Source organism: Capra hircus, chromosome 18 (genome assembly GCF_001704415.2).
Source record: "Capra hircus breed San Clemente chromosome 18, ASM170441v1, whole genome shotgun sequence".
NCBI classification, from domain to species: domain Eukaryota; kingdom Metazoa; phylum Chordata; class Mammalia; order Artiodactyla; family Bovidae; genus Capra; species Capra hircus.
In genome coordinates, this window is record NC_030825.1 from 58,370,301 (window position 1) to 58,391,521 (window position 21,221).

A 21,221-nucleotide genomic window follows, 5' to 3' on the forward strand; every position below is an offset into this window, starting at 1 on the left:
ATATTTTTTAAAAGGAGATTCTAATTCAGGAATTCTGGAGTGGGGCCAGAGTTGTTCTTTAACAAGCTCATTTCTAACTGAATCAGGTTCATGAATGGCATTGTGAGTAGCACAGAGGTAGAACAGCCAGGTAGGGCTTCTCTGGTGGCTCAGCTGGTAAAGAATCTGCATGCAATGTGGGAGACCTGGGTTTGATCCCTGGGTTGAGAAGAACTTCTGGAGAAGGGGATCTTCAGTATTCTGGCCTGGAGAATTCCATGGACTGTATAGTCCATGGGATTGCAAAGACTTGAACAGCCAGGTAAGAATTCATAGTTAATATTGAACTGTACATATTTTACAGATTTTACAGGTTTAATGGAATAGTAAGCATAGAAAAAAAAAGTCCTGTTGATATTTAGTATATACCATATATCTTTCTAAAAGTTTTTACATAGTCTTGAATGAGCCACATAAATAATTTAGATCAAAATATTGCTATAATGCTTATTTTAGAATATTTTGACAGGTATTCAGTAAATGGTAGAGCTTGGGTTTTCTTTAGTTGACATGAACTACAATTTATTTTTTTAAAAACACATTTTTTCCTGTCTTCTAACTTTATTGAGGTTTTCAATGGCTAAGTCAAGAATCTCTCTTGGTAAATGTCACACTGCACTTGAAAACATCTTTTGATATTTGTTCTAAGACAATTCCACATTGATATGAGAATAGACTCTATGATTTCAAAAACTTTAGACCATGAAATTTTTGTACCTTGTTTTATGTACCAAGATATGTTCCAGTTGGAGAAGAAAATGGAAACCCACTCCAGTATTCTTGCCTGGAGAATCCCATGGATAGAAGAGCCTGGTAGGCTACAGACCATGGGGTCACAAAGAGTCAGATACAACTGAAGTGACTTAACACATATGTTCCAGTGTCTCCTAGTTTGCAGGATATTGGAAGTCAAATAGAATTTGTATCCTACTGTTGTATCCAAATTATATAAATCTTAATTATGTTGAATTGGTTCATGGTGCTTTTCAGGTCTAAATACATCCTTCTACTTTTAGAAATTAAATTAAATTAACTTTAATAAATCATAATTCATTCATTTTAGAATGAATATTCCATTAACTTTGGAGAGCTTGATATTGAAACTCCAACTAAAAATCTTAATTTATCTACTTAAAAAGACAAATGTATTATATAGTGGAACTATATGTAACTTTGTTCTGTGTTTTACATGTCTCCTGTAAATGTGTTATCATACTTTCATAGTACAAAAAAAAATAAAAATAAAAAGAACACAGAGAAATATACAGAGGCAACTCTAACAAATGTGTACATAAGTGTAGGTAATTGGGAAGAACATCAAGAACATACTTCAAAAATGGATCAAATAAGGTTAACATTTTCATGCACACACCTACACTAAAATGGGAACTATATACATTTTAAAAGTGATAAAAAGTATTCAATTCAATAAAATCAAGATGATTTTTCACTGGTTAAATCTCATCACATTTTTGTGGACGATAATCTGTATTTTTTAAATACACTAATGTGCAAACACACATACCAATATGAAATAAATTAGGACTCTAAATTAGAGTCCTTTATTTCTTTCAAAATCTGTATCACTTGTGTTGAGCTATATTTTAGTAATTTAACATAGTTGCACAAACATTAGAAATATGACTATTATAAGTGCTTTGGAAAATAAAAAGAGGTGATAAGATTAGATCTGAAATATGAGGGTGGAGTGTAATGGAAACTACTGGACCTGGGCTTGAGCAAGGAAACCTCTACTCCCAAAATCCAATATCCCTACTAAACACAGGTGTGTTCATTATTCAAAGCAAAGATAAACTAAGAAGGTATGGATTTCTACCATAACTGGTGGCTTATGCATGTCTCTCACTAAATCATCTGAAATCTTTATTAAAGATAAAGAGAAAAAAAACATGTGAACATCATAGTGCTGGAATCTCACAGAAGTACCTGATCGAGGTAACATGCAGTGTAATGGGATAAATGGGAGCAGTGATCTGAATTGACCCTGAAAAATGTCAGTTTCTAAAAATTTCACTTCATATATACCTCCCCTGTTCTGTATCCTATGAGTATATTTTAACAGAGTCATTTTAATAATATAGACATTATACTATCACTTTTTGTTTCAAAATTATCTGAAAAATTCTGGATCACTGAGTTCATTCTATTTATAACTACATTTTCTTTCTATTCTAAAGAGCTGAAGTTGCATCCAGATGTAAACTCATCGCTGCTTTTCCTCTACTTCCCTAAGAGCCCAACACCAAACCACATCCCCATGGAATCTTGGATACCAGTGCCTCTCTGTGTTGATCTCTCACAAAGGGAATATATTCACCAGTTGAAAGTCACTAATTCACTTTGAGAATTCATCACTAATTCACTTTGAGAATTCATTTTCTATAGAAAGCGGGGATACAGACAATGGAGAAAAGGCTCTGGGATATCAGGGAGAAGAGCTGGTCTTCACTATCATAGGAAAAAGTAAGTAGTTGAAAACAAACATCCCAGCCCCCAAAAAATATGAGTAGAGAATTAAAGGTTTGCATGTCCTCAATCCAGGCATTTCATGAGGAAAAGCAGACACAGCCCCAGACACAGGACAGGACATGGACCTGAGAAGCTGCCATTTCCTCCTCTTCCTCCTGCTCTGTCTTCTCTGGGGATGTTATGTAGCAAACACACCTCTGCATCTTGAGAAAATACCTTCAAAGACATCCGCACAGCCCTATAACCTGCAACCACCACAACTACAGACAGAAGGACCTTGAAAAGCTGAAAAGACCCACCTCTCCTGTCCTCTGTCTCAGGAGAGATTCAGAAACAATCACTTCCTACCTGGAGACCAGCCTGTGAACTAATTTCTTGATTGCTCTCTCCTCAGAGAGAGCTCCTAACCCTCGGCTCACACAGACCGTGTGAGCTGACTGACTTCCCCGGTCCAAATCCAGCTAGACCAACCCTGCAGCCTCTCCTCAGACTGAAGCCGGGCCTCAGCTCTCAAAAATGGACCAGGAGCCACGTCCTTAACACAAGCCTCCCCTTAGAAGCCCCTGGAGCACTTCCTACAAACCACACTGATGTTCCCACAGGACCAACAAAGAAATCTGTAGGAAGGGTACCAGGGAGGTTATTGCCTAACACTGGTCACGTGATCCTGATAGGAAACCAGGTGGAAACCACTTGGATAAAGATTCTTTCTGAACCAGTTCAGTGTATACAATCCCTTGAGGTCAGGTCCCCATTCTAAGAAGTTATGAATCTGCAGGTCTGAAGTAGGGCCATGAAATGAGTCTTTAGCAAATTCCCTGTTTGTTCTTATGTTTCTCCCTCATGACCCACATTCAGGAACCCTAAGGTCAAGCCCTTACACTCAGCACATCTGAGATTTCTCTGTGGGATAGGGTTTAGGGAAGGGATTTCTTAGGGAGGTCAAGGCAAGAACCAGGCACAGAAAGAGGCAGTAATCGGTATTCAGGCCTTTCTAAGTGACCCTGAGTGAAGTGCTGTGGGCTCCCCAGGCCGAGTGTGGATGGGTCCATTCAAACCAAAAGGAGCAGGATTCTGGTGAGTGCTGTGAGGGTGTCACTGAAGGGGGGCTGTGCAGTAGACCCTGGGGTTCAGCAAGACTGTTGGTCTCAAGGAAAGGGGTCATCTAGTGGAGGTGCTCACAGGACTGGCTGGTGTGAGTTCAAGGACCTGCAGGCTGCCTGCTGCCTAGACAGACACTGAGGCAGCAACAGCACGGAGCAGTCAGAGAAGCTCTTAACAGTACTCTGTATAATCCTTCTTATTAGAACCAACACAGTGTCCCTGCAGTTACAGAGAGGGAAAAAGATATAGTGTAGAAATGGTGGAAAATATATGACGTTATTAGAGATTTAAAGCCAGTAAGGAAACTAATTTCTACAGATGCCATCTCTCTGTGCTACCAAATAGTTTATTGTTGTTATTTCTTCCCTGAAACCTCTAATAAGGTGGGAGAGGTTAATGGTGGTGGTGGGCTAACACTTCATTCATTAAAATCAATAACAGAAACCATTCACTTTTTGTTAATTAGCATGTATTAATTTCACACATAGTTGAAATAAAACATTTTACAATTCACTGTGTGATCATTGATTAAAATCCAAATTACAAGTGTAGAGAAAGCTATTTATTTTCCTGATATAGCAATCTGAGAATTGTGATTTCTGTGATTTACAAAACAGAAGCTAGTGAACAGACATATAGTAATTACATGACTTTTTCAGGAAGGGTTTCCCATACATTTCTAGGTTATCACAGAAGATGTCTTTATTTCAACGTTGTCAACTAATGTTCATGACTTCTGATGATATTATAAAGATAACATCAATATTTTAGTGAGCTGTCATTGTGTTCTCTTATCACAAATCAAGTGATATAACTATTGAAAATTTAGAACCAATTTGTCTTACTTTAATACATGAAAAGATTCCATGATCGCTTACATCATGGTGACCTCCAAGGATATTTGACATGAATAACAAACACTTCTAGTTAGATGTTCATTGTACATTTTACATTATAGTGTCCATCTTCTAATGGAGAATAGATATAAATGGTTGCAACACAATATGGAAGGGTTTCTCTTCTCTTTGAAGCACAAACCATCAAAAACCTACGTTTGCATACACACTAGAAACGAAGCATAGTGTGGATTATTTGAGAGCTGAATGACATTCATTTTGGTTTTCAAATAATTTTAAATTATGTCATTATAAACAAGGGTACATCGCTAATAATTGTCACTTTCTAAGCATCAACCCTCCCTCTCAGGAGCCATACTAAGCCACTCAGCCACTGATTGGCTGGGAGGCAGGCCCCTGTAGTCGCTGATTGGCTGCTGGGTATACGCTTACATCACACGCTCAGGAGGCACGCAGCCAGGATCTAGAGTGGTCTCCGCACAGCCTTCTTTTTGTAGATACATAGGTCGTCGTGGGGCCTCACGAGGCCTCACGGGGCTGCGCTCTGGCTGTTGGCTCTCCTGTCAGTTGTTGAGTGGAGAACCTGCGCTGGCACTGGCCAAACTGGGCTTCCATGAGAGTCGGGCATCTCTGTCAGTCACTGTGACCTTGGGCAGTTAGGCAGCCGGAGGTGAGTAGGCCTCCCAAGGTGGCTGTCCGGCCTGAGAGGCCCCCGAGGCCAATTCTGGATCAGGTTGGGAGGCTTCCTGAGAGCCAGCTCACCAGCTAGCCAGTCAGTTCACCGGGATCCTGTCTCTGTATTCGTCAGCCTGCCACCAAGTGGGTCACCCGGTCAGCCTGAAGAGCAGCCAGGGGATCACCAATCTGCCAATAAGACCGTCCGTCTCTGTGTCAACAGAGGATCAGGTTAGTGCCCTGATGAGTCTGCAGTGAGTCCCCTCATAAATCATTTAATCGGATAATCCACCCCCTTTCACAGCCTGCCCTGTTAACCAGTCCAATTAGGCTCCCTGTAAATCTGCTTCCTAATAAGCTAATCCCCCTGCCAGGCACTCAGTCATTAGTCACACAGTTATCCTGCCTGTAAGCCAGCTAATCGGTTTCACTGTTAGTCCCTGATTTCTCTAGAAAATTCATTTTCCAGGCTTCTAAGTAGGTCAGTCATCCAAAGTCAGTCCCGCCCTTACCAAGTCTGGAAAGTTTGCTGCATCTCCTGCACTCTGCTTCAGAAATATTCAGACAGAGGTGTGCTAAGGTCAAAGAACTGCCTGGGGCCCTTGGAACGAGACACAAAGGTAAAATTGAGAGGAGAGGTGATGCATGAAGGGAAATAGAAGGAGAGGGGAAAAAGAGGGTGCATGAGGAGTCATTCAACTCATCTCTAAAGGCTGGCAGAGAGAAGCAAGAAGAAATCAGAATTTTAGAGCTTGGCTGATCATCACATCTCAAACAGTCAAGCTCACTCATGTTATAGATGAAGAAATAAAAGGAGGGTCCCTTGTGTTCCAGTGGCTAAGACTGTGCTCCCAATGAAGGGAGGCTCAGTTCAATCCCTGGTCAGGGAACTAGATCCCATGAGCCACAACTAAGATGCCATGGAGTCAAATAGATAAATACAGATTTTAAAAAAGAAGAAGAAATAAAAAAAACAGAGAGGGTAAAATAGTTGACCAAGGTTATTTAGTGATTTACTGGCCAAGCCTGGGCCAAGACCCAGACAGGGCTCATCCTAACACCCAAATGCGGTTTTAAATTGGAGAAAGGAAAAGGGAATAAAAATGGCAGTGCAAAAAGGGCATGGCTGTAGGGTGTGAAGAAGAGAAAATACTATCATTTCACCCCAGAATCTATCCTCAGTACAGTAAGGATCTCCAGAGCTGCCACCTTGGGCTAAGCCATCATCACATTTTCTGACTGACTGCGTGGTCTCCCACTGGTCTCTGTGCTTTCGCTCTAGCCCCTGATGTGGTCCATTTTTCACACAGCAGCCAGAGGGAACTCAAAACCAAATTAATCAGTTTATAGTCACGCCTCTTAATACACTCCCATGGAATTGCATTCATATTCCTCCCTGTGCTTTTTAGGAGCTCAGCCCACTTGGTATCTGACCTTGTCTCATGCCAGTCTCCCCCGCCCTTCACTGCACTTCAGCAGCTCACTTTTTTTTCTCTCTCTCTCTTTTAAACATGCTGAACTCCTCAAGCTTTGCAGTTGCTGTTCCCTCAACCTGCAATTTTCCTTCCCCCAGCGTGGCTTGGCATTCCTTCCTCTAGGTTTCTGCTCAAATGTCACTGCCTTCAAGAAGCCTTCTTTGACCATCCTATCTAAACTGTTTCCCCGTTGTCCCCCATCCCATAATTCCTATCATGTTGTCCTGGGTTCTTTTTCTTCATTATATTTACAGTTATCAAGTTATGCTCACCGTCAGCTTGTTTTTTGAGGACAGGGATTGTGTCATTCTTGCTTACTGCCTAAACCCTAAAGGAGTGCCTGGCATAAAGGAGGTGCTCAAACATGTTGGTTGACTGAAAGAATAAATGAAGAGTGCCATCACAAAGGCATGTGCTTCTTGGGACTTCTCTGGTGGCCCAGTGGTTAAGACTCTGTGCTGCCAATGTAGGGGGCCTGGGTTTGAGCCCTCCTGGGGGAACTAAGATCCCACATGCTGGCTGTGTGTCATGGCCAAAAACAAAAATGGGATGTGCTTCCCAAGAAAGGTTCCTGAGAAGGGGAAAACTGCTCTTTGATGTAGAGTTTCTGGAGAGTGGTAGGGGATGAGATCAGACAAGGAAAGGGAATGGAGGGAATGGACCACGTCGTGCAGAACTTTGCCTTTTACTCTTGAGTGAGATGAGAACCGTTTGGAGACTTTTGAGAAGAGAAGGGGGCAGGATGATACTGAGGTGTTGATGGAATCCCTCCAGCTGCCATGCAGGGAGTAGCATGTACAGGACACAGATGAAGCAGCCAAGCCAGTGAGAAGATCATCGAACCATCTGGGTGAGGGGATGGTGGTTTGGGCCAGGGTGGCAGCAGTGCAGCTGGTTAAAAGTGGCCAGACTTCGAATATATTTTGGAAAACAATACCAACAGGGTTTTCTGACATATAAAAGAGTAGTGAAAGTGGACTCTGAAGTCTTGATTCTTGATTTCTTCTTGAATGTTATTTTCTTTGATTTAGAGACATATTTCCTAAATTTTAGGTGATTGACTTTTTCCTTTTTCTGAGATGAGGGCTGCGTTGCTGTGTGTGTGCTCAGTCTTGTCCAACTCTTTTCAACCCCATGTACTGTAGCCCACCAGGCTCCTCTGTCCATGGGATTCTCTGGGCAAGAATACTGGAGTGGCTTGCCATTTTCTTCTCCAGTGGAGCTTCCCGATGCAGGGCTCGAACCCACGTCTCCTGCACTGGCAGAAGGATTCTTTACCTCTGAGCACCTGGGAAGCCCTGAGAATAGGGCAAGGCTGTTTAAACATTTAATAGTAATTTGTACAGTACCCATAGTGCCAGTTGGTCAGAGAATTTGGGGAGCTTATAACCTCTACACTCTTGAAAGTTGGTGTGGAAAAAGAGAAACGAGTTTTAAGTTCATCTCTAACTGTATTTGCTTAGCGACTCTGGGAAAATCACTTATTTCTCTGAGTTTCCATTTTCTCCTCTATGAAGAGGAAATCATAACATTTAATTCCAAATAAATGAAAACCACCCAAATGAGAACAAACAGGCTATTGATTCAGAGCTTGCTGTAGTGAGAGAGCCAGCCACCACCATTTGCATTCGGCAAAGACTACAAAGGTGGGCAGGGCAGTGGGAGTCCTTTAGAGTGGAAAAAAGTGAAGGAGTGTCAGCAGTGTTGGGAGATGATTTTAATCATGAGAAAGTTGGGGGTTAGCACCTTCTGTGGTTGGATTGGAGAGCATATTTGGTTTTCTTTGGTTGGTTCTGAGCTGGAAACAGGGGTAAATAATAAGGAACCTGATACGGACCAAACTGACTGTTCTAGGCTAACTGTCACTGCAGAAGTGGTTTGGTTTCTTGGACTAGTTGCTGGTAATTGAGGACCAGAGTCATATATGTCATACAGCTGAGACTTGAGGGTCATATCTCTCAGGTTGTTGACGGGGATGTAAATGAGACTGTATGTATGTGAAATTGACAGATACATAGTAAACAATAAATACTAGTTTAAGTTAAAGATTTTTAAAATCTCATCATAGCCTAATTAGGTGATTCTTTTTTTCCACTTACTAATCCATCTTTGCTTCCCAAGTGGCTCAGCCTGCAATGCAGGAGATGCCAGCTGGATCCCTGGTTGGGGAACTAAGATTCCGCATGCCATGAGGTGAAGCCAAAACAAAAATAAATAAATAAAACTTTTACATAAATGAAATGACCAATTTTTCATTTCTCCTCTGTCCATGGAATTCTCCAGGCAAGAATACTGGAGTGGGTTGCCATTCCCTTCTCCAGGGGATATTCCCGACCTAGGGATCAAACCCGGTTCTCCCACATTGCTGGCAGATTCTTTACAGAACTGTATAAAAATGGTATATAAAAGAGCATGCACCTACCATCCAGCTTAAAATTTAAAACACTCACCCTTTGTACCCCTTCCCCAACCATATCTGCCACTAAAATCTAGCAATAACTGCTACCTTGAATTTAGCTCACATCATTCTATGTAGTAAGGAACTTAATGAAGCCCAAAGAGAGGTCTGGCCTTTGCCCTTGGATTCCAGGAGGTATAATCTCTAAACCCTGGGAAGTCCTGGCTGATGGAGAGTCTCTGTTTGCCTGAGGTCCTGGCATCACACTGAAGAGTCTTCAACTGTGATTAAGGGCAGGAGCTGGCCGCACAAGACAGTTTAACAGCGTGATTTCCAGTGGGATCTTTGGATCCTGTGGTATCAGTCCACCTTCAGAAGGAGCAGGAGAATGAAATCTGCCACAAGGGCAGATGCCCTCATGATGAAGGTCCAATAAAAACTCTGGTCACGGGGTTTGGGTGAGCTTCTCTGGTTGCCAGTCTTCTGGGCCTGTTGTTAGGCAATAACTCCAGAACAGTTAAGTTGCTCTGTCTCTGACTCCTCAGGGAGAGGAGAACAGGAAGCTGTCTGGCTGGAAATTTCCCAGACTCTGCCCTCTGTGCTCCTTCTCTTGGCAGATTCTAATCTGTGTCCTTTAGTTGCAGAAAAAACCCAGTAACCTAAAACAGCTTTCAGTGAATTCTGGAAGTGGATTCTTTTGTTTCCTATTTTTGGCTGAAACCTGCAGCATGTGGGGTCTTGGTTCCCTGACAAGGGATTGAACTCATGACCCCTGCATCAGAAGTGCTGAGTCTTAACCACTGGACCACCAGGGAAGTCCTTCTGTGAATTCTGGGAAGTACTTCCAGTGAATTATCAAATCTGAGGGTAGTCTTGAGGGCCCCCAAACTTTCAATAGATGTCAAAAATGAGGGGCTTTTAGGAACCCCTGCAATCTGACGTCACTGTCAGGAATGAGGCATCTTGCTGCTGGCATAGAAATGAAATCCACTAGAACAAACAGGACCCACTGAAGCACATAATTTGGGAAAAGGAAGGATATGAGGATAGGAGATGATGACTCTGATTCCTGGGTGACCCCAGGGTTACTCAAGGGTTCCTGAAATACAACTGTTCTGTAATTAGTTACAGGAGGTTAAAAGTTACCTTTTTTTTTTTTTTAATGATGGATACAACATCCAAGAAGTTGACTCACTAGATGCATAAGAAAATGCAACATAACAAGAACAAGCTAAATGCATGATCCTGGGTTATTTTTTTCTGTAATAGCTAAGATGAAAGAAAAGGAAAAGGCCGGGCTGGATCCTGACACAGAGCCCAGTTTGGGTTCTGTCCAGCCCAAGATAAAGCTGTTAGCCTCGGGGCTGCTGCTACTAAAGGGAAGCGTTATGTTGAAACCACAGGGAGCACAAAACATTAAAGTGATTCACCAGAGAATGAAGAAAGATGAATGGGAGAGTCAAAGTCTGACAGGGTGGAAATCTTTAAACAGTCCTTAAGAAATGGGATAAATAGGAACTTCCCTGGTGGTCCAGTGGTTAAGAATCCTCCTGGCAGTTCAGAGGACATTGGTTCCATCCCTGGTCCAAGAAGATTCCACGTGTCAGAGGGGCAACTCAGCCTGTACGCTGTAACTACTGAAGCTCGTGCACCTAGAGCCTGTGTTCCACAACCGAGAAGCCACTGCAATGAGAAACCCACGTGCTGCAAACAGAGCAAGCCCACATGCAGCAACGAAGACCCAGCCCAGCCAAAAATTAATAGATTCATTTTAAAAAGAATTGGGATAAAGGGGACATTGATGGGGTCAAAACAAAGGTCTCAGTGCAGCACTCTGGGAGACTGGGTGGACCAGGGGGAACCCTGGATCGTCCCCCAGCATTGAAGGACCTCAATCAAGTCTGCTCTATCTACCCTAGTTTGGGGGAATTTAAAAAGCCACAAGACAGATAAGACAATGAGAAATCTGACTGCAAATCACCTGAGGTGATGGTCCCATAAGCTAATCAAGATAAAGATTCATTAAAGGGCCTAGGTTCCTTGGCCCCACTTCCAGCAGGGCACTCAAAGCCATATGCACATTAGCAATAAAACGAAGACATGTTTCTGAGACTCCTTAACACGGGAGCCTCACGCTCTGTGATTCTAAAACTTGTTGTTTAGTCACTCAGTCATATCTGACTCTTTGTGACCCCCATGAACTGCAGCATGCCAGGCTCCCCTGTCTTTCACTATCTCTCAGAGTTTGCTCAAATTCATGAGCAAATAGATCGTCAATGATGCTATCTAACTATCTCATCCTCTGTCGTCCCCTTTCTCCTTTTGCCTTCAGTCTTTCCCAGCATCAGGGTCTTTTCCAATAAGTCAGCTCTTTGCATCACGTGGCCAAAGCATTGGAGCTTCAGCTTCAGTGTCAGTCCTTCCAATGAATATTCAGGGTTGATTTCTTTTAGCCTTGACTAGTTTGAACTCTTTGCTGTCCACGGGACTCTCAAGAGTCCTCTCCAGCACCACAGTTTGAAAGCATCAGTTCTTTGGTGCTCTGCCTTCTTTATGGTCCAACTCTCCCATCTGCACATGACTACTGGAAAAACCATAGCTTTGACCATACAGACTTTTGTCCGCGAAGTGATGTCTCTGCCTTTTTGATACGCTGTCTAGGTTTGTCATAACTTTGCTTCCAAGGGGCAAGCATCTTTTAATTTCATGACTGCAGTCACCATCTGCAACGATTTTGGAGCCCAAGAAAATAAAATCTGTCACTGCTTCCACTTTTTCTTCTCCTATTTGCCATGAAGTGATGGGACCGGATGCTGGTCAGTCCTAATAGGAGTTATAGTTGAATGGGGAAGCTATGGAAATTCAAGAATTGATGGGATGACTGTGGGAGTTTAGAGGAAGATTGGAATGTTTAAACAAATTTCATGGAAAGTCATTGGATCGCCTCCTTTACCTCAGTGTATTAATAAATAGATACCCTGTATGACTGGGGAACACTTCCCCTTTCTAGTATTATTAAACAGGAGACATGTAAATCCTCCCTTCAACCAAAATTGATTGGATATAATAAATGGGAACCAATAAAACTGCCCAAACCCACACAGGTTGTTAATTTGAAAAGTACAGGGTGTCTGGCGGAAAAAAGAAGCTAGAAACCCAGTGTCTGATTGGCCTATTTGGATTTTGGAGGACATGCACATATTCTACATGAGGGATTGTTGCTAGCCCCTGTCTACAAAATTACTGGAAAGAAGTCTCAGAATCCTTATGCAGACAGGAGTTTATGGCAAAAGGCATTGAGCTCCACAAAGTGGCGGCTGCTGGAATATTTTACCAGAAATCAATTGAGACCAACCCAATGTCTGAGGACATAAAATAACCCTGGAACCTGAAATACCCATGATGTCTTTGGTAATGCTTGATTAAAATGCTAATAAGGGAGGTCATGCCCAGACGTATTTCTTCATTCTGCCTCTTTCCCAGGAATTATTGCAGAATTATTGCAGAAATGGCCCAGAGAGGAAAAGCAGTTGTCTGTGGTTTCCCAATGAATCAGTGTCGTGGCCGACATAATCGGCACTCAAACCCTGGGCTCCTGCTCTGCAGTCAGTGCTTTTCAAAAAAAAAACAAGTGTGTGTGGGAGCTATAGTTTCAAGGGAGGTGAGATTGATGTGAACATTGTATCAGTGACTATCAAACAAGTTCGTTATTGGGGGTACAGAATGGATAAACAACAAGGTTCTGTATTCAATATCTTATGATAAACCATAATGAAAAGGAATATATATATAGGGATTCCATCATAGCTCAGATGGTAAAGAAACCTGCCTGCAATGCAGGAGACCTGGGTTCAATTCCTCGGCTGGGGCAATCCCCTGGAGAAGAAAATGGCAACCCACTCCAGTATTCTTGCCTGTCACAAGAGTCGGACACAACTTAGCAACTAAACCACCACCATATATATATATATGTATATATGTATATATATCATGTCCGTTGCTAAGTTGTGTCCGACGTGTCCAACTCTTGCGACCCCATAGACTGCAGCCTGCCAGGGTCCTCTGTCCATGGGATTCTCCAGGTAAGAATACTGGAGTGGGTTGCCATTTCCTTCTCCAGATATAAAACTGAATCTCTTTGCTATATAGCAGAAATGAACATTAAATCAGCTATACATCAATTTAAAAAGAAAGATGTGCAGAGCTAGGCTGTGCAGGGTTGGCATAGCAGCTCTACAAGGCCGTCAGGGGACTAGGCTTCTTGAATTGTTCTGCTAAAGCATCCTTAAGTGAACATCAACCATGAGTGGCTTTCTTCCTCACGGTTACCTCATGATGCCAAATTGCTGCTCCACCTCCAGTATCACCTCCATATTCTAGGAGGAAGAAGAAGGAAGTGACAGGAAAGAGGAAAGGACAGTATTAAGAAAGCAAAACCTTTCCCAAGAATCCCCAGCTTACTTCCACTAAAACAATGTCACACGGTCCCCTCTTAATTGCAAAGGAAGCCAAAGTAGTGCTTTAGCGGGCAATATTGCATCCCTAAACAGGGTGAATTTGTGAGTGATGAAAAGAAGGGTAAGTTACTATCTGGCAACTACACAAAAACAAATCACTCTGTCATGAGGAAAAAATCACTTCTCCAGAAAAGAACAAATCACATCACTTGATAGGGGCTTCCCTGGTGGTCCAGTGGTTAAGACTCCACCTCCCGGTGTAGGCAACACAGGTTCCATCCCTGGTCAGGGAACTAAGATCCCACCTCTGTGGAGCAACTACATGCCCTGTAGCCAGCGTGCTGCAACTAAGACACAATGCAGCCAACTTTTTTTTTTTTTTAATCGCTTGGTAATTCTGAGAGGGGAGAGATTACCCACTTCTGACTGGGTGGGGCAATCAGGAAAGGCTACATCAAGGAAGCAGCATTGAACTCAGTTATGAAATTGAAGGAGGATTTTAATATGGACAAAGGAGAGCTACAGAAGAAAAAGCTGGGAAACAGAAGAGTCCCTGATGACGGGAGAGCTATGTTAAGGGTGAAATTTGGAAAGGGGAACATTGGGAAAAGGTTGAGAAAGACACAGGGACATAAGACAAGGGCCAAGCAAACTTGTGGGGACCCGCATTTACAACGCAAGAAGGTTTGGAACTTTTCCCATCAGCAGTAGGAACCCCCATCTGCTTTTATTCCCCTCAAATGTTAAATCGGTCCCATCCTCTCCATTTCTCACAGCCTGTGCCCCAGCTCCAGCCTGCCATTCGTCCCCAGTCACCGTCTCTCTCCCCTGACCACCAGGCCTGAGGTCACTCCCCCTCCAAGCCATTTTACACCAGGGCCCCAGGGGGACATTCCAAACTCCCAGACCTGACCCTGTCTCCCTGTGGCACACAGTTTATGTGGTACCCGTAAACTTTAGAGGAAGTCTGCAGACCTGGAACTAAAGACCCTCCTAAGGGAGCTGGGGAGGGGGGTGACAGACTGGGGGCGGGGGAAGGAGACGTGACTTTGGAGCATCACAGAGGATCATGGTGGTGCCGTCCTGTCTGCAGGCCTTCAGACGTCACATCCCACAAAATTCCTGCTTCTCAGAGGGGACGCGCCTTCAGGATGACTGAAGAGGTCGAAGCCCCCGGCTGGCTAAGAGTTCTTTCTGCTCTCCCCACCCCTGCAGCCTCTTCCAGGTATTCATCACATCACCCCATCTGAACCAGACAGCTCCGGTTTCGGGACCAGCTGTGGTCTAAGCCCCTGCCTCTCCTGTGTGGAAAACAACTGCTGCTGCTCATGGCAACGCCAGGGCTCCAGCTGGGTGAGTGGGAAGAGACGCAGCGCTGGAAGGGTCTGAGGAAGCCAAGGCTCCAGAGCCAGGGCTAGGTCAGGTCGTGGTGACGTAATACAAGAGGACTTAAGGGTTTAGGGTGGGCTTCCCTGATGGCTCAGCTTCCCTGGTGGCTCAGAGGTTAAAACGTCTGCCTGCAATGCAGGAGACCTGGGTTCAATCCCTGGGTCAGGAAGATCCTCTGGAGAAGGAAATGGCAACCCACTCCAGTATTCTTGCCTGGAGAATCCCATGGACAGAGGAGCCTGGTGGGCTACAGTCTGCGGGGTCACAAAGAGTCGCACAAGACTGAGCGACTTCACTTTCCCTGATGGCTCAGCGGCAAAGAATCTGCTTGGAATGCAGGAGACGTAGGGTCGTTCCCTGGGTCAGGAAGACCCCCTGGAGGAGGAAATGGCAACCCACTCCAGTATTCTTGCCTGGGGAATCCCATGGACAGAGGAGCCTGGTGGGCTACAGTCCATAAGGTCTCAAAAAGTTGGACACGACCAAGCCAGGCACACAAGGGTTTAGGGCACCAAGGAACCAATGTGGGTTAAGCATCTGCAGGCCAGATTCTGACAGGAGCGGGGGAATTGGGGAGGTTGCAGGGGGCATGGGCCAGGGAGTAGAGCTGAGGGTAAGGGTGGGAGCTCATCAGGGGGCTCTGAAGATATTTGAGCACAGGAGCCGTCTGAATATTGCTAGCAAGCTCCAAGTTCCAAAGTTAGTAAGTGTTTTTCAGCCTCTTTCGATTGCTCTCCATGGCCTGCTTCTCCAGATGGTGAAAATGAATAATGTGGAGGTCAGCAAGGGAAGTGGAGGAAAGGCCTGCAAATTCCTCATCCCCTCAAGTGACCCAAATGGAAAGCCCAAGATCAAGGGCAACTGTTCAGGGGGAAATGACCCATTTCCTCCAGTAACCCCAAACAACTCCAATGACTAAGTACATGGAAATGCTAAGGACCAATTCCTCACTATTGGAGACCTTGAAGAGAGTGACTATTAACCCACAGTCTCACTGAATGGACCATATGTCTGACCTGTCCTACAGAGAGTGAGGTGGTTTCATGGTGTTCTTACTCAGAAATCAGCATAGCAGTCTTTGCTTAAGATGAATGCTCAGTCCACGTCCACCAGGATGGGGAAGAGGAAAATCTAAAAATGTTCATTGAATGGGTGGTACTTGGTCCTGAATTGAGGCAGGAACACAGTAAACCTCAGGCATTCGTTGTATGCCTCTTCCAGCAATGATAATGTGAGTCGGGCTCAGGAAGTCTCTCTGTTTTCCAGACTAGGGAAGAGTAGAGAGGGAAGTGACTTGCCAGGAGCATCCAGACAGTGATGGAGGGAAAAATCTGACCACAGGTGGAGCTGGAAGGGCCAGAGCTCAGAAAGAGAGTTACTGAGGTTGGGCAGTTTAGCCTGGTGGGGGTGGATAGATGAGGGATCGCAGGCAATGCAGATCTTCAAGAGACTCCTCTGCCATCGGTCTGGAAAGTTGAGTGTGCCGGTTCAGGCCAGACGAGGAGAAAGGGTGAAGGGCAACTGGTCTGTGAGGCCTGACTCCTCTGGACTTCCAAAAAATATATATATTTTTTAATATATAATTTTGTTCACTTATGTATCTTTGACTTTCCTGGGTCTTCATTACTGTGTGGGCTTTCCTCTAGTTGCAATGAGCGGCTTCTCACTGCAGCGGCCCCTCTTGCTGCAGAGCACGGCATCTAGGGTGCCCGGCCTTCAGTAGTTCTGGCTCACGGGCTCAGTTGGTGTGGTTCCCGGGCTCTAGAGCACAGGCCCAGAAGTTGTGGCTTAGTTCTTCCGTGGCATGTGGGATCTTCCGGGACCAGCAATTGAACCCGTGTCTCCTGCACTGGCAGGCAGATTCTTTACCACTGAGCCACTGCGGAAGACCCAGAAAGTCTCTCTGAAGTTCCTGGTTTATCACAAATAAAGAAAAGGCTGGGTCCTGAAGGAGGCAGACAGGGAATCAGGATGCTTGCTGACTCCTGACCCTCACTCCCCCTCAGCCCCCACCAGGCTGCTCGATTCCTCTTGCTCCTTGAAGAAGACTCTGCAGTGCAGCTGCTCCTTCCGTGGGACCCCCACGCCCTCTGTGCGGTGGCGGGTGGGGGTCGCTCCCGTGGTCATGAACCGCACAGGCTTTCGAGTGACTTCTACCACACTTGGCCCCTGGGCCAACAGCACCATCCATCTGATCAAGCCGCCTGAAACGGGCACGAGCCTGCTCTGTGAGGGCAGGAACCCAGAGGGAACCCACGCCCTGACCATCCTGCTGAAGTCAGGTGATGGTGGAGGGGCACCGTGTGGGTGGGGAAGAGGGGGTGGGCCCTGGGGCCAGGGGAGGCAGCTGGGAAGTCCCCAGGGAGAACCCCTCCTCACTAGCTCTCTACCTCCAGGAAGGAGTTCTTTGGTTGCCCAGACTTTCATGAAAGGGCTGATTCGGGGCGTGTTCTACGGAGCCATCGGTGTCACACTGTTCTTCCTCTGCCTCGTCCCACTCATGTGAGTACCGAGGTTAAGATTCACCGTAAGCTTAGTACAGTTTTAGGTGGCCTGTCTGTTGACGGGTGGGTTTGCGTTCCTGTCTTCTTTGTTGTTTGGCATGAGATCAGGGTGGGATGAGTTGGGAGAGTAGCGCTGACATACGTACCCTACCTTGTGTAAAATATTTAGCTAATGGGAAGCTGCTGGATAGCACGGGGAGCTCAGCCCCGTGCTCTGTGATGACCTGGAAGGGTGGGATGGGGGCAGGATGGAGGGGGGCTCAAGAGGGAGGGGATATAGGCATACATCCAGCTGATTCACTCTGTTGTATAGCAGAAACCATCACAACATCGTAAAGCAATAGTCCTCCAATTAAAAACATTCACCATTCAGCCTCTCCCAGAGCCTGCTACCCCCAGGCCTGTGGCGCTGGATGGACGCCCCCACCCTTGAGGAACTCAGGGTCTGGCAGCAAACAGGGTGCCCACGAGCCAGGGCCATCGGGACCATACGGAGCCATAAAACAGGCCCAAGGGACCGAGGCTTTCAAAGAACTTTATAAAAGAGAAAGCGGAGGAGGAAGTGAAACCAGTGGAGTCCCCAGGGAGCTGTCTCAAGTGGCAGCAGGGCTGAGCAGTTGCGCATGTGGTGGAAAGTCAGGTACAGAGACCCTGGGAACACACCTGAGGAACTTCCGGTGTCTTTGTGCAACATCAGGTGCATTGAGAGTGCACCTAAGTAACAGCTAAAAACGAAGTTGATAAAGGTTCTTGGGGTTGGTTCATAAAGACTCCTGAGACTTGGCTAAATGTGCTGGCTGGAAGTCTGGAGTGAGAAGGGCAGAGATGCCAGAGGCAGGGCAGAGAGCTGGGCCAGGGAGCCTCTGGCCGGTCCAGACGTCTTAGAGTTAATCCTTAGTTGAGGACCATGGAGGAGTCAGCTGGGAGGGGAGGTGTGAACTTGGGGTGGGCACAGTCCACAGAGGGAAAGGCAAGAGGCTGATGTCATGATCTAAGCCAGGCCTGAGCTGGGCAAGTGATGAGGGGCAGAGAGAGTTGGGAGTAACTGTCCATTAGGGTGAGGAAGAAGAGGAGTGAGGTGGCAGGGCAAGCTGGGTTGCTGGTTTTTTTGGGGGGGCCATGCTACATGGCATGTAGGATCTAGTTCCCCAATCAGGGATTGAACTGGTGACCCCTGCAGTGGGAGCACTGAATGCTAGCCACTTGACCACCAGGGAAATCCCTGGGGAGCTACGTTTTATGTATAGCCAGCTGGACTTGAAGACCAACAAGAATCAGAGCTTGCAAAGCCCTTTCATAGTTGACCTCACCTGAGACCCACAGCCTGACAAGCATGCGTCTCTGTTGTCCACGACAGGAAAGCAAGCCCCAGAGAGGCTGCATGGCTCACCCCAGGCTCTAAACCAGCACTTCCCAGCAAGACCAGAGCCCATATTGTGGGTAGAGAGCCCAAACTGATCAAGAGCATCTTTTCCTTAGAGTGAAACATATCAGAATGAAGCAGGCAAAGAAAATTGCAGCAATGAAGGCAGAAAAGAGCCCTAAAATCGGAGCCCGCCAAGGACTCGAGACGTCTCTAAGGCCCAAGGAACCAGGAAAATCCAGAGTCACCCCGTCTCCTGAGCAGCAGATATTGGTAGATACCCCATGTGTCTGGAATCCAGCCTATCAGAATAACGATCACAAGACCCATGAGGAGAGGCACATACAGTATGTAAAGGCAATATTAATACCATCCTCAATGGCACCCCACTCCAGTACTCTTGCCTGGAAAATCCTATGGACGGAGGAGCCTGGTAGGCTGCAGTCCATGGGGTCGCTAAGAGTCAGACACAACTGAGCGACTTCACTTTCACTTTTCACTTTCATGCATCGGAGAAGGAAATGGCAACCCACTCCAGTGTTCTTGCCTGGAGAATCCCAGGGACCGGGGAGCCTAGTGGGCTGCTGTCTATGGGGTCGCACAGAGTCGGACACGACTGAAGCGACTTAGCAGCAGCAGCAGCAGTCTTACAGGACTTCTAGAATGTCAGAGCATGCTTACACATCATCTTATGATGATGTGCTCACTCCTCTTATGATGGTGACGCTAAGACCCAGGGATGGGAAGACAGATGAAAATTAAGAGGAGTAACTTGAAAGGTCATTAGAATCAGCAACTCATTCTCCCTACACACACACACACACACACACACTCACACACTGAGTCCCCATTGAGAAGAGGATTGGGAGAACCCTTAACAGCAGTTGTAGCATTGGAGTGGAAATCAAAGGGTTTGGTCTCTGAGCGCTTAGCAGGCTGCAGTCAGCACAGCCTGTAGGTGCTACAGACCCAGGTTAGCCTGAAAGACTTGAAGACCAGGCCACGCCCAGGTTACCCCTTTATTTGTCCTGTACCCCCTATCCTCAGCAGGGCTTAGAGGGGTCAGCACCGGAGTAGCCGGGTCTCACCGTTCTTTAGTCATTACGATTCTCTAGGGCCAGAAGCACCCTGCTGCTCTCCTTACACCCTGCACTGGGAGCTGGTGTCCCTTTGTGGGTCAACCAGACATCTGTTAAAATTCCACCAGTATTTCCTGCAGTATCTCCTGTTCTCCATGCTGGGGTCTCAGAAGTGGACTGGGCCCAGGCCCCGCCCTCAGAGAGGCCAGGCTGGAGGGGAAGGCAGCATCACAGTAGCAGGGCTGGGCTGGGGTGATGGTCGCCCAGAGGGGTGAGAGACTGAACCTCCCTGGAGAAGTCAGGCAAAACTTCCCAGGGAAGTCTGGGAACAGCTGGGTGGCTCATGGTGCTGAGAATGCACAGGGAGGAAGGATCAGTAGGAGAAGACAGGGTGGCAGGCTCCAACCATGGGGATTTTGATGAAAGGTGAAGCCAATCCCTTGCTCCACACTGCATTTAATTCAGTGCTGAAAGAGAGGGACAGAATTCTGTCCTTTTCAGATTTGGGTACCTGTTCCAACATCCTTTCTTTGCTCTGCCCTGCAGGACCCATCGCCCCAAACTTCCAGGAAGAGCAGGATAAACTGAAGCTGACAAAGCCTGTGAAAACAACATTCATACCCGAAGTCCCCATCACCCTTGGAGTCACCAAAGCCCATAGAATCCTTAAAGACCCCAGGAACCTGGAGTCTACAACAAACTTGGAGCCCCCAGAGTATCCTTGGCCCACGAAGCCCTCTCCAGTCCCACCTGCCCTCTCACTGGTTATCCACTGAATAATAGGGTTACCCTGGACCTGGTCTTTGAATCCCTGAAAGCAAACTATATGATATGTTGTTTGGATTAGCCAGAAGACAGGTGCTCCATCCTGGGAGCTCCTTCAAAAGAAGGAGAAATAAATGTGAGATTGTGAAATATGTCCACCAAGAAATAGTTTTTGAGCCCCTATTATGCACCTAGTACCTGAAATATATACAAAGAGCCAACACTCACACGGATTGGATCCTTGCTTGAATGCTTAGTGGTTATGTCTTTGGATAAGATCTTTGGCAAACCCCACCCCTTCTCTTTGAACTTGAGTATCGTTACTTGAGGTGTACCTGGGTAGAATGTGAGTGAAAAGTGGTATTGAGAGATGTAGGAGGAGAAATGACATAAAAGCCCTGAATGCCATCACAAGACATTGGGACCTTATCTGTGGGACCTTGTCCCAACTCCCTTTGTTCCATGAAAACAGGGATCTTGTCTGTCTTGCTTTCTATTTGTATCACCGGCACCAGAATGGTTCCTAAAATAGACTTTAAAACATGTTTGTTGAATAACTGAGTGAATGAATAAACTGTTAGAAGGTTTGAAACAAAGAAATAGAGTGACTATATAGTGAGAGATGA

The 21,221-nt window shown here is 45.8% G+C and overlaps 1 protein-coding gene across 1 annotated transcript; it reads left to right on the forward strand.

Annotated features, from left to right (window-relative positions):
• SIGLECL1 (SIGLEC family like 1) lies at positions 15,474–19,828 on the forward strand. The gene is made up of 6 exons (XM_018063199.1): positions 15,474–15,497; positions 15,639–15,711; positions 16,891–17,166; positions 17,281–17,386; positions 18,868–19,024; positions 19,799–19,828. The coding sequence occupies exons 1-6, from the start codon at positions 15,474–15,476 to the stop codon at positions 19,826–19,828; spliced, it is 666 nt and encodes a 221-aa protein (XP_017918688.1).

Coding starts and splice junctions, on each gene's coding strand:
- SIGLECL1 (XM_018063199.1), top strand. CDS start 15,474: ATGGGCCAGGGAGTAGAGCTGAGG. Junction 15,498..15,638: donor GCCAGGGAGTAGAGCTGAGG/GTAAGGGTGGGA, acceptor CTGCTTCTCCAG/ATGGTGAAAATGAATAATGT. Junction 15,712..16,890: donor CAAATTCCTCATCCCCTCAA/GTGACCCAAATG, acceptor ACTCCCCCTCAG/CCCCCACCAGGCTGCTCGAT.